At 37.3% G+C, this 13,287-nt stretch overlaps 1 protein-coding gene and 1 pseudogene across 1 annotated transcript in view; both read left to right on the plus strand.

The window, feature by feature from the left end:
* The window catches only part of ZC3H15 (zinc finger CCCH-type containing 15), a 30,503-nt gene that overhangs the window by 6,447 nt on the left and 10,769 nt on the right, over positions 1–13,287 (plus strand). The window contains exon 2 of the mRNA XM_077154381.1: positions 11,876–11,977. Coding sequence (XP_077010496.1) covers positions 11,876–11,977 — 102 coding nt within the window. The remainder of the gene's footprint in view (positions 1–11,875; positions 11,978–13,287) is intronic.
* On the plus strand, positions 687–8,603 carry LOC143676823 (unconventional prefoldin RPB5 interactor-like; annotated as a pseudogene).

Raw genomic sequence — 13,287 nt, forward strand, 5'->3', positions numbered from 1 at the left:
TTGTTCAAGTCTTCCATATCCTTATTTATCTTCTGTTCAAATGTTCCTTCCATTCGTGAAAGTGGTGAATTCAGGTCTCCTACTACTAGTGTAGAACTGTTTATTTCTCTTCAGTTTTGTCAATATTTGCTTCATATGTTTTGGGGCTCTGCTGTTAGGTGTATGTTTGTTTATAACTGTTAGCTCTTTTTGTTGAGTTGGCACTTTTATCAATTTATAATGTCCTTCTTTGTTCCTTGTAATGGTTTTTTATTTTAAGTCTGTTTTGCTTGTTATGAGTCTCGCCACCCCAACTCTCTTGGTTATAATTTGCATGGAATATTTTTTTCATTCTTTTACTTCCAACTTACTATGCCTGTAAATTTAAGGTGATTTTCTTACAAACAGCATTTAGTTGTCATGCTTTTTATTTTTTCTGCCACTCGCTACCTTTTGATTGGAGAGTTAAACCATTTAAATGGAAATAATCACTGAAGTAAAAATTACTGGTAATGCAGGACTTATTTCTAACGTTCTCCTATTTGTGTTTTTTTTTTTACTCATACTTTTTTAGTCCCTTGTTTCTCCCATTACTGCCTATTTTTGTGTTTAGTTGATCTTTATAGTGAACCATTTACAATTCCCTCTCATTTCCTTTTGTATTTATTTATTTATTTAATTTTTTTTTTTTGTGATGGTCTGGGATAATGGAGCAGGATCACAGAGTAGAAAAGTTGTCAAAAGCAACTCATCAACCATCCCCTGCTACAGGGAATGTGTATAGGGTATGTTTTTCCCAACCCCAGCCACCTGTCCGCAGAGGCTCCCTTATCCTTGGCTTTCCCTTTCTTGCTAGAACCTTTTTCTCCCCCTCTAACCCTTAGGTTCCTAAACCCAAGTTTCTGTCATCTTCTTATAGATCTTTTTAGCTCTGCCTTGGCTGGGCACTCAGATCTGCTTCTGGAAAGTCAAGGAAAGTCTTAATTTTTTGTTTTGTTTTTTAAATACAAATGAACCACCTTCCTTTTGTCTCCATCCTAAGTAACACAAGAAGCTAGCAGAAACTGTGAAATTGCAGTTTTCTTAAACACGTTGGGCTTCTTAGGCAGGGCTCCCTCCCTCCCCAACCATTCTGTAGATGGGGTGAAGTAGAAAGATTTATTTTTCCAAAGTCCAAAGTGAACCCCCCATTTACCTATGCGCTATTTTTATCTGGCTCTGGCTGCCCCCCACCCTCCACCCCCAGCCCTAGGGATAGTTTTGCCCAGGAAGCTGGCCCCACTTTTGCTCCCAAGGGGCCTGGTCTCCACACATTCTAAGGCCCTGGCTCTCCACTTCTCTTGGGAGCTGTCTTGATCTACAATCTCTATTTTTAACTTGCTGCCTTCTCTTTGTAAGAGCTTTTTGGCTTCTTTGGCAATTTCTTTGATTCAAGTATATGTTGAGGGGGCTCCTTTGAGCCCAGCACTGGGTCTGGTTCCTTGAGAGGACAGAGGGGACTGTGGAGCGGTGGGTGTGTCATAATTGGGAGCATTGACTCTATGCACAGACTTCCTGGACTTGAATCTTTCCTTTTTCCCTTACTCCCCAGGGCTAGTTCTATATCCTGTGTGTGCATCAGTTTCCCTCCCATGAACCATGGATAATAACCTGTACCTCATTGCTGTGAAGGTTGAGCTTTTTACATGTAAATCTCATGGAGCTGTGGCTGGCATGTAGCACTATTGTCCTCTAAAGTTATGCAGCACTTTAGATGTCTGCTATTATATATGTAGTGTGGTTGCTCTCCCCTCTCCCCCCCAGCAAAACCACAGCCTGGCTGAAGAGGTCAGATTACTCAAAATATAGAGGTTACTAGCCACACCTAGGCCTGTGCCCAGATGAATGCCTGTGCTGCGGGCTGCCTGGTTCAGAGGAGCAGCCTGCAGGGGCCAGGGAAGGTCCTGGAAGAGGTGGGGTTTCTCTGCACTTGCTCTCCCTTCCACTCAACTTGGTCTTCTTCATCTTCATACCTCTGCCTGTGCTGTTCCCACTTCCTGGAATGCCCTTTCTTCCTATCTGGAGTTCAAGCTCAGTAGTGCCCTCCCCCTGGCAGCTTCCCCCACTACTTTTGAAGCCCTCTGCCCAAGTCTTCTGCCTAAGAAGAGGTGTTGTACCTTATCTTCTCTGCCTGAGGAGAGTGAAGCAGCCCTCCCAGCTGCCTCCCAGATGGAGAGCGCTCTGGTGAATGGTTGAGTTTGGGACTTTAGACCAGGGTGACAAAGGTCTATGAGAATACATAGAAGGGTTGGGGTCAGGATCCACTCAGCCCCTAATGAAGGATCCCTCCTGTACTGGCCAATCCTGGAACTAAGTGCCTCCTTGTCAAATTTAAAAATGGCAGAGGCAATTGGATTCTTTTTTTTTTTTTTTTAAACCTATAGCTCAGATGTATTTGTTTTTAAGGTATTTTTTTTATGGTTACCATGAAGCTTAAATTGAACATCCTAAATCTATAGCAGTTTTGCTTGAGTGATACCACCTTACCTTACTAGCATATGCAAACAATATTCCTATTATCTTCCCTCCCCCTCACTATGCTGTTCGTATCACAAGTGACATGTTTATACATTTTGTGACCAACATAGATTTATAGCTGTTTTATGCGTTTGCATTTTAGATCATCTAAGAAGTAAAAAGTGGAGTTACGGTCCAAAAATGGAATAGTAATGGCATTTATATTTACCTTTGTAGAGACCTTTATTTCTATGTACAGCTTCAAGCTGCTGTCTAGTGTTATTTTATTTCAACCTGAAGAACTTACTCCTAACGTTTCTTATGTAGGACAAGTCTAGTAGTGATAAACACCCTCAGCTTTTCTTTATCTGAGAATTTTCATCTCTTATTTTTGAAGGACAGTTTTGCTGAATGTAAAATTCTTGATCAACAGTTTTTTTTCTTTCAGCACTTTAATATATCATGCCACTGCCTTCTTACCTCCAAGATTCTGGAGAGAAATTGGCATTTAGTCTTCTGGAAGATCCCTTGTTCAACATGTGCTTTTCATGCTACTTTCAGGATTCTTTCATTGTCCTTGGTATTAGGTAGTTTAATTACAGTCTGTAAGTGTAAATCTGTTTGTGGTTATACTATTTGAAGTCCAGTCAACATCTAGGATATGTACATTTATGACTTACTTTATATTTGGGAAGTTTTCAGTATTTTTTTCCCCCAAATATTCTCTCTGCCCCATCTCCTGGGACTCCCATAATACATATATTTTTGTGTGATGGTATTCCACAGGTTTCTTAAGCTCTGTTCACTTTTTTTTTTTTTTTTTTTTTTTAAAGGAAAGACAGAGAGAAGGAAGGAAGGATAGAAGGAAGGAAGGAAGGAAGAAAGGGAAACATTTTTAAACATTTTCTTGCTTTATTGTATTCTGTTTCTCCGTTTTTGGTACATGGGCTGGGGCCAGGAATCGAACCGAGGTCCTCCGGCATAGCAGGCAAGCACTTTGCCCGCTGAGCCACCGCGGCCCGCCCCTCTGTTCACTTTTAAAAAATTTTTTTCTCTCTCTTTTTCAGAATGGATCATTTCAGTTGTCTTATTTTCCTGTTTGCTGATTCTTTCTTCTGCTAGCTCATTATGGACAATCTGCTATTAAAATCCTCTGGGCCACTCTTTATTTCAGTTACTTGTATTTTTCGAGCTTCAGTATTTCTTTTTAGTTCCCCTTTTTAACTTGTCTCTTTATTGACGTTCACATTTTGCTCTGATGCCATTTTCCTGATTTCCTTTGTTTGTTTTTTTTCTCCATATTTTCCTTTGGCTCTTTGAGCATTTTTAGGCTAGTTTTTAAAAGTCTTTGTCTGGTATGTCCAGTGTCTAGTATTCCTCCTCTTTAATGGTTTCAGTAGATTTATTTTGTTTCTTTGAGTGGGCCATATTTACCTGCAGGTTCCTTATATACCTTGTGATTTTTGGGTTGAAGTCTGGACATTTGAATATTTTAGTGTTTTAATTCTTGAAATCATAATCTTTTCCCAGAGCTTGCCAGTTTTTCTTACTGTTATTGTTGAAGTCTATTTGTGATGTTCTCAAGCTATTTATGTGGACTGTATCTTTCACTTATGTAGTTTTTGAATTTTCTATCCTTAAGCTTATATTTAGCCACTATTATAAGAGATTAGTTTGAATGCCAAAAGCTAGCCAAAAAGGAGAGAAAACTGCTTTTCCAGTCTTTGCAGACAGACTCAGTGCTATGCTCTCCCTCAGCACTTAGCCACCTTTATCTAGAAGAATAACCTGAATTGAAAGTATAGGGTCCTCTCAGATCTTTTCTGAGTATTGGTCTTACCCTGGGTGTGTGAAAATGGCCTTATCAATCTCCTTGTATGCACAGATGATTGGTATGCACCCAACTTCCCCATAAGAAATTCAGTTCTGATCACTATTTTATGTCTCACCCAGTAATCCTTTGCTCTAAGAAGCTGTGGTTGGGTTGTTTTCTTATGGTGTGTTAGCAGCTTTGCCAGCTATTTTTATATCCAAAGCAAGTTCTGGAATGAGCAAGATAGAGATACACTTCTGGATCAGCCTTTCGGGCTGCTGCCTGTTGGATTGGTATAGACTTACGTGCACCCCAATATGCACTTACGGGTTACTGTACTCACTTGAGAACTGAGGAACATGGAGCTGCACTAAGAGCATGGCCTGGGCAACATTGAGCCAGGAAGCCATTGAGGGAAGGGCTGTTAAAAGTGCTACAAGATTTTCCTACTCTATTTACATTTTCTTTTCCTTGATTCCACTTTTGCCCAATTAGTGCAAGTCTTTAACTGTTTTTCACAGTATTGAGAAAGTAGATTCTGCCCTTTTCTGCTGGTTTTTCAATGTTGCTTTTGAGGTAAGAGAATCCCAGAGTTTCTCACTATATCTACCATCTTGCTGACCTCTCTGATTTTTCTCTCTCCTTTACATGTATTTTTAAGTAACTTTTCTGAGTGGACCTAAAAAAATGGTTGCCCTGTCTTCCTCTTCCCTCTTCTCTACCTCTATTTGCCTCCACTGCCACTACCATATTTACCATAGAAAAATAGCATGGAGCTTTTGAGATCTCCAAGTATAGGAAGTGAAAAGAGGCATGAGAGGCAGTGTAGTTTATAGAAAGGAGCATCAGCTTTGGAGTCAGATAGATCTATCAAATAGACTGGGTCTGATTCCCATATTTCATCTTATGGCTCTTTGTAATGGACAAGTTTGGAGAAGTTACAGAACTTATATGGACCATAGTTTTTTATCTGCAAAATGGGGCTAATACCTTTTTTATTGCAGAACTTTGAGATAACAGATGGCACCCATTTTATGTGTGAATATTATAGATAAGAACTAGTTACAGAAAGTAACCACAGGCTGATCTATATGGTTTGCATGGTGCTTACTTCTTGCCCACCTGAAAATCATTTCTTCATATTGTCTGTAGCTTTTTCTTTCTTACTTTAAATTCCCCAAAATTTCATTGAGATGTTTTTCAAAAATGAATATAAAAGAGAGTTATGGTACTGTTAGATATTCACACATTGGTCCCAAATGGCATATTCCATTTGTTTTCTTACAGTTACAATATAACAGCAAATTGTCTTCAGCTTTGTGGAATAAAAGATTTGATTATGGAAAAAGGGAAATAATCCTTGGGGTTATGCAAGCAAATGAAAGATGTCCCACTAAGGACTTGTAGCAACAAGGAAGTAGTGGTAGGAATCTGTAGAAATGGAAACCAGATGTCTAAGGATCAGGAAAGAGAAATTTGGTTGCCAGTGAAAAACTTCAGCCCTGGTCAGCTGTTGATCACTAGAAGCTGAATTAGCCAGTTTGCTGAAGGTTCGTTGGATGAATAGGCAAAAGAAATAAATAATTGGACAATGTATTTGAGGGGGGCGAGGAATTAATTAGGTAAAACAGTGTCAGCGTTAGTGTCCCAAGAGGTAGGCCCCAGTTATCTTGGAGCTCTATTCAATGCTGACCTGTCCCCCTTTCTTTTTATAAAATATCTTATTTAAGGAGTGGTGTTTGGCCTGTAAAAGGAAAAGCATTACTTATGGGTGATGTGAAAGTATCAGGGTTTTAAGTGAAGCCTTGTTTTCAAAGTGATAGGATTCTTGGAGCCTCAGGGAATCATGATTTATCCTTATATTCTGTACGTTTGCCTTTTAGGTCTTAGGACAGATTCTCACTGTAAAATTAATCTGGTTTAGCAGAGAGGGGTGAAGAGAGGGAAGAGAAGTTACAGTGAACCCAAATCATGGTTAAAATAAAATTAGGGAGATAGTGGTTTTCATTGAATTTAATAAAGTCCTCATAGAACTTAATAAAGTCTCAAAGGTTACAGGGAAGGAGTGGTGTGAGGGTGTTTGTGTGCGTGGTGACTCTGGAAACTGAATACAAAGGAATTTAGAAATGGCAAATGATAAGTCTAAGAAAAGGATGGCTCTCTGAGGCTCCAGGATATCACTGTGAGCGCATAAATAGGTAATATGTGACAAGAACTCATAAAGGTGAGGGCACAGAAGGACATAGGAGCATAGTTTATGTATGTTATTGAAGTTGATAAATTGGTAATAAAGCAAACAAGATTGTTACAGAATTATGATGTTAAATTTAAGTGCCATGGTAACCACAAGGAAAATATCAGAAAATGTGCGAACTCAGAAAGAAAGTAGAGTACATGTTATAGGTGAGGTAACCAGTGGCGTGGCTCAGCACAGGGGCATTGGGAAGTTAATGCAAGATGAGTAGTATTTCTGTTCAGGGTGAAGAGGAAGCTGTAGTAATTGATGGTGGTTAGGGTACTGAGCATTGTGAAGATAATTAATCTCACTGAATTGTTATTCTAGGGAGGGGTTGGGATGGGAAGATTTATATTTTATATATGTTTCCACAATTAAAAAAAAAAGGAAAGGAAACTAAAGAGACAGTGACAATTAAATGCAATATATGATACTGATGAGACCTAAACATGAAGGCAAAAAGGTTCAAAAGGACATTATTGGCACATTAAAAAAATCAGAATATACAATGTGAGTGAACTTGATAGAGGCCTTAATACTGTGATTGCAAAGGGAGAAGATGCAACTTGTAAAGGAGAAAAGGAAAATTAAAACACAAATGAGAATGTGTCTCATCAAATAATAGATCTCTTATTCCCAGCACTTGTCATAAGGATGTTACAAATTGAGAACTTTTCAGTGGCAAAATGAATATAGTCTGTTGAATTGTTCAGTGAATGGGTCAAATATTTATCGCTGTGTGAAAGATGATGATAGTGTTGTAGACAACAACAAGAATGGTGATTATGAAAATGACCATGACTGTGCTGGTTTGAAAGGAAGTATGCCCCCTAGAAAATCCATGTTTAATCAAAATCCCATTTCATAAAGGTAGAATAATCCCTATTCAATACTGTATGTTTGAAACTGTAATCATATCATCTCCCTGGATGGTGTGATTTAGTCAAGAGTGGTTTTTAAGCTGGATTAGGTGGCGCCATGTCTCCACCCATTTGGGTGGGTCTTGATTGGTTTATTGGAGTCCTATAAAAGAGGAAACATTTTGGAAAATGGGAGATTCAGACAGAGCAAAGAGCAACGACATAGCTATGAGAAGCAGAGTCCACCAGCCAGCAACCTTTGGAGATGAAGAAGGAAAATGCCTCCCAGGGAGCTTCATGAAACAGGAAACCAGGAGAAGCTAGCAGATGATGCCGTGTTCACCATGTGCCTTTCCAGATGAGAGAGAAACCCTGACTGTGTTCATCATGTGCCTTCTCACTTGAGAGAGAAACCCTGAACTTCATCTGCCTTCTTGAACCAAGGTATCATTCCCTGGATGTCTTTGATGGAACATTTTCTCGGCCTTAGAATTGTAAATTAGCAATTTATTAAATTCCCCCTTTTAAAAGCTATCCTGTTTCTGGTATATTGCATTCCGGCAGCTAGCAAACTAGAACAATGACATTTTAGGATTTGGAGATAATTCATATTGTTGCACCTAAGAAGATCTGAATAAATATTGGGAGGACAAGGGGACACTTTAAAATTTCGTGAAAGAAAGAAAAAGGCAAATGTAAATGAAAGCAATAGTCATTCTACCCAAGAGCTGCTTACCATTAGGACTCTTGCTGACATTTGCAGCGAATTTATTGGAGTTATGAATGGAGAATATGTCCCTTGTAAATCAATACTGAAGAAGAAAGAATAGTGTTTGTAGTGATATTGGTGAAAGCAGTGCTACTAAATTTGATAGACAAGGAGTTCTGAGAAATATTAGCTGTGAAGAAACCACTTGCAGTGATACCAGTTGAGTGCATTTTAGAAAAACAACATGAAAATTATCAAAAGAAATTTTTGTTCTTACCAGAAACTCCTGAGGCTTTTTATGAAACCATAATAGAAAAGGAAGTTTTATTACCCTCCTTAACACTTCATCCATCCATTGCTTATCTGGTGCTACCCACTATTCTTGAACGAAAATAAGTTTTGTCATTTGTATCAGAAGAAAATACCAAGAAGTTTTCAAAGTTCAAAGCTGCCAAATTGTAACAGAAAAACTGGGCTCTGGGAAATGGAAATTTACATCCTGAAACCTAGTTGTGCATTCATTTAGAATATATATAGCAAAATATTTTATATGTAGTTTGAAGTATGGAATCCGGAGTTAATTTGGCAGCAAGTTCTCTTACCCTTGTCCTCAGTATTAAAATTAGAGTAAATGTGTGAATACTTAATATTCAGCTTATTTTGTTACTTCCTTGAACACTGTCAACACCCTTGTCTGAGTTTGCCTTGTAATGCCATGGCAGCAGTTCAAATTATTTTTTAAAGAATACTGTTTATATCAGTTTTGTGTTTCAAAACTGATTTTTTTATGAGATGTGATATGTATGTCATTTGCATCATTTTAAAGAAATTTAAATTTTCAAATGGATTCAATAATTGTGTTTCATTGCTCACTTTAGCATTTTAAGAACACTTTAAAACCTACTTATCAAAAAAAAAACCTACTTAACTTGTAGGTTTTGCAGTTAGGTGGCTGTTTTTAAAAAAACCTCTCCCCTTTGAATGACATACTTAACTGCAATCTTTAAGGAAAAAAGTTTACATGTACCCTATGAAAGTTTCTTTGATTGAAAGAATGGTATTTTGTAAAACATCTGATTTTTCCAAGTAGAAATTTTATGGGGGAAAAAAAGTAAAGATCTTTTTGCCTCGTTCTCTTTGAAACCACCTGTTTTAATTTGTAAAAGCTGCTGGAAATGCAATATACCAGAAACGGAGTGGCTTTCAGTTTGAAAAGGGGAATTTATTAAGTTGGAAGTTTAACAGTTCTAAGGGCATAAAAATGTCCAAACTCAGACATTCAGGGAAAGTTACCTTGATTCAAGAAAGGCTGATGGGTCCAGAACCCCTCTGTCAGCTGGAAAGGCACCTGGCAATGCCTGCTATGTGAAATGCTTCTCATTTCATAAGGCTTCCCTGGGGGTGTGTTCCTTCTGTATCCCCAAAGGCTTCTGGCTGTGTGGGTTCTGTTGGCTCTGCCTTTTTCCAAAATGGTTCCCTCTTAAAGAGCTCCAGTAAGCAACCCCACCTTGAATGGGTGGAGACCTCTCCATGGAAACCATCTAATTATAAATTGCCATCCACAATTGGGGAGGTCACATCTCCATAGAAACCATTTTTAAAATCCCACCCAGAAGTATTGGATGAGGATTAAAGAATATGACATTTCTGGGGTACATGACAATTTCAAACTGGCACACCACCCATAAGCAAGAAAATGAGGAAAAAGTACAGACTGTATCTTGAAGTTAGGAGATATCTATAATGTTGAGCCTCAGTTTATGAAGCTTAAAAGTGCATGGTTGAGTTGTAACTGACTTAATAGAGTGGAATAATGCCAGCCAAGGAGCGTGTCATTGAAGCAAGTGCATTTACTGTGCAAAATCTAGAAAATTTCAGGAATGGGAAGCACTAGGTAATGCAGATGGCAAGAGAATGAAAAATGGGAAATTGGTTAAAAGGGTTGAAGTGGCTGATAGTTCTTATGTACTGCCACTCAGCCAGTTCTGTAATACCAGGCACAGAAGAAATGGAGGGGTAGTTAAAATATGGGCCTCAAAAAGGACCCCCTAAATGTCTGTGCAGTAAACTGAAACACCTCAGCCCATCTCCTGTCTTCCCCTGTCTTGCAGCTGGCCTTATTGTCCTTCCGGTTAAGGATGCCTCTGGAGGATCTTCTCTGGAGAAACACAGAGGGCATGGATACCATATTTAATAGTTTCCCATCAGACTTTCTACCCAGTTACATATGGTGAGGCCCATTAGTCAAGTACCCACATACATACGTACACACTTGCATATGTGCAGTGTAAGTTTTAAAATATGGTTAGATAGCCAAGGATCACCAGACTTGACACTCCCCCTCCCCCAGCGTGTTAGAAACCTAAATAAACTGAGGAAAGAAAGAATTCAGAAAATAGACTATGCATAAACAAGCATTTTAAGCTAGGCTTGTGGACTGGCAGCCAACCAAGTGCCATTTGGTAGTCATCCTTCCCCCATGCATCAGTGTTTATATAATAATAATTTGAATATTTCGTTGAATTTTGCTCTTTTATTTTTTTTCACAAATAAAATGGAAAAGTGAAAAGTTAGAGTAGTGACAGAGTGTGGCACTCAAACATATAATTCTATTAATATAAAATTGTAACTATAAACCATCAGTATTTGTGTATAGAAGTGGAATAGTGCCTTCTAACTATGGAGTTAGAGGTTTGGTTCCCATCCCCCCACACACACATACCCCAGTTCATGGGGACAGACTCCCACCTCACCTCCTTTTATAAATTGTGAGTTTATTCAGTTTTAGCACATTCAGTTTTTCTTCGTTGAATGTGTTAGCAAGAACACTTTTAGATTAGAAGTAAAGAACTGGCTATATTTGTGTGGAATCACTATGTTCCTAGGATGAACAAGGGTAAAGATACCATCTGTTTTCTCAATTGGGCATTTGCTAAAGTATTTCTTTACTTACCTTGCCCTCCTTTACCCCACTTTCATTGTTGAAGGTGGCCTTTCTGTGTATTAAATGGACACAAAATAAGTTTGTTATATAAGTTTAGATACCGTTGTTGGTTAAGAGCCTAGACTTTGAAGCCGGATTACCTGGTTTTAGTTCCTGGTTCCACACATACTATATGTGTTAACTTCGGCAAGGTGTTTACCTCTTTTTTCTAGGTTATCTGTGGTTTAATAATAACTAGAAATGTATGAATTTTGGTAGTTCAGTTTCTTTATTAAAGTTAATTGTTTGTGAGAGGAGAACTATTACCAGAAATACCAGTCCAGATCTTGTTTTCTTCCTCTTGTGTTATATTACCCAAAATGTGTTCAGTAGTACTTAGTCCCTCAAGATATTCCATGAAAACTGCATTCTGTGGTAAAATAATATTTGGAAGTACTGCATACTATATTCCTCTCTGGTAAAGACACTACGATGTCTTATGCTTAAGAACCTATTTTACCAAGCATTTTCCTAAACTTACTTGATTCTAGGATTTCCTATCCCACTATACCAACTCTGCACCTCCCATCAAACTGATAGTCCAAAATACTGGAGATTCATTGTAGAATATTAAGTTTAATCATCATAGTTCTAACTATGTAACAAATTGTGGAGAATCCTGACTAATATTTTGAAGTAATATATTGCCTTGATTTTTGATGTTCTGGTATTTTGCATGTCTTTTTATAGCATAAGGAAGAAAATTTTGTTTAGCAATAGATGAATGATTTTAATGGTGGGAAGAAATAGGTAAATAAGTAGAAATTGCTAAGATATTTCTATGATGTTTCTCATTTAGGACAAAACTTTTGGTCTGAAAAATAAGAAAGGAGCAAAGCAACAGAAGTTTATCAAAGCTGTCACCCATCAGGTTAAATTTGGTCAACAAAATCCACGTCAGGTAAATAATTTAAATTCTGTCTTTCCATACTTTTTCATATGGACATAATATTATGTAGTATCTCTTACAGATAAAAATATTTGGTATTGAAATTGTACTTTAATACAGAATAGTGCTCTAATAAATCTTTGTGCATCTTGCCTTTCTTACTCAGCATACCTCTTGAGGATTACTCCTAGCTATTTGATCTAATATATTCTAATGTCTGCATCCTCTTCTACAATGTAGATATACTGCATCTGTCCATTTCAGTGTTCATAACTGAGCAGTATTTCCAGCTTTCTGACATAAGACTAGTTCTACAAGAAATACCCTTGTGCATGTGTTCTCATGTGTTTGTTCTTTTGTTTCTGTGACATAAATTACTTGGTGATCAAGTTTCTAGGTCAAGGGAAAATGTATTGCTAATTTTAATAAATATGGTCTGATCACTTTTCCACGCAGGCTGTAATGCTTCATATTTTTATTCACAGTACGTGAATAATAGGTACTAATGTTCTTTTTAATGTTTTCCAACCTGGTAAGCATTAGGTGATATCTTTCTGCTTTTTTTCTGTATTAGTGAAGTCAAGTATTTTCTCATATAATTGTTGACTGTTTCAGTATACTCTTCAAATCCTATGTTTTTTTATTGTCTTTCTTTTGTCTATTTATGAGGGATACTTTTTATGTGCGTTTCATATCATTTGTGATGTTTCAGTTCTATTTTGCCATACACTAAACTTTAGTATTTATACTGTCAAACATGTAGCTTTTATTTTATATAGTTAAAAGGTTTCTTCTGTCAGTGAATTATGCATCTTTCCCATAGATTTTTGTTATTTTACTTGATTATCACAGTCTGCATTTTGTCGTATATGTTTAGTTTATATGTCATTAAAGTTATTTTCTTTTACTTGAATAGCCATGTATACCAACATCGTTTATCCCACTGAATTAAATTACCACTATTGATGCATATTAAATTTCAAATATATTAGAATCTATTTCTGGATTCTCTTTTCTATTCTGCTTATTGTCTGTCCTTAAACCAGTATCACGTTGATTTTTATTATTGTGGCCTAATAATGTATCCTGTTGTCTGTTAAGGCAAGTCCCTTCCCCTTAATTGATGCTCTTTTTCAGTTTCTCTTGGCTGTTCTCAGGCATTTTACCATATGAATTTTAAACATTTTGCAATTTGCTCAGAAATTTGAGCCCCTTTTTCTTCATATTCTTTAGAACTTTTACTTCCTTGAGCTTAAGATTTTATAAAAATAGTTCTTTATTTTTTAAGGTACTTTTTTTCATTACCGTATCTCCATTTCCCT

Source organism: Tamandua tetradactyla, chromosome 3 (genome assembly GCF_023851605.1).
Source record: "Tamandua tetradactyla isolate mTamTet1 chromosome 3, mTamTet1.pri, whole genome shotgun sequence".
NCBI lineage: Eukaryota > Metazoa > Chordata > Mammalia > Pilosa > Myrmecophagidae > Tamandua > Tamandua tetradactyla.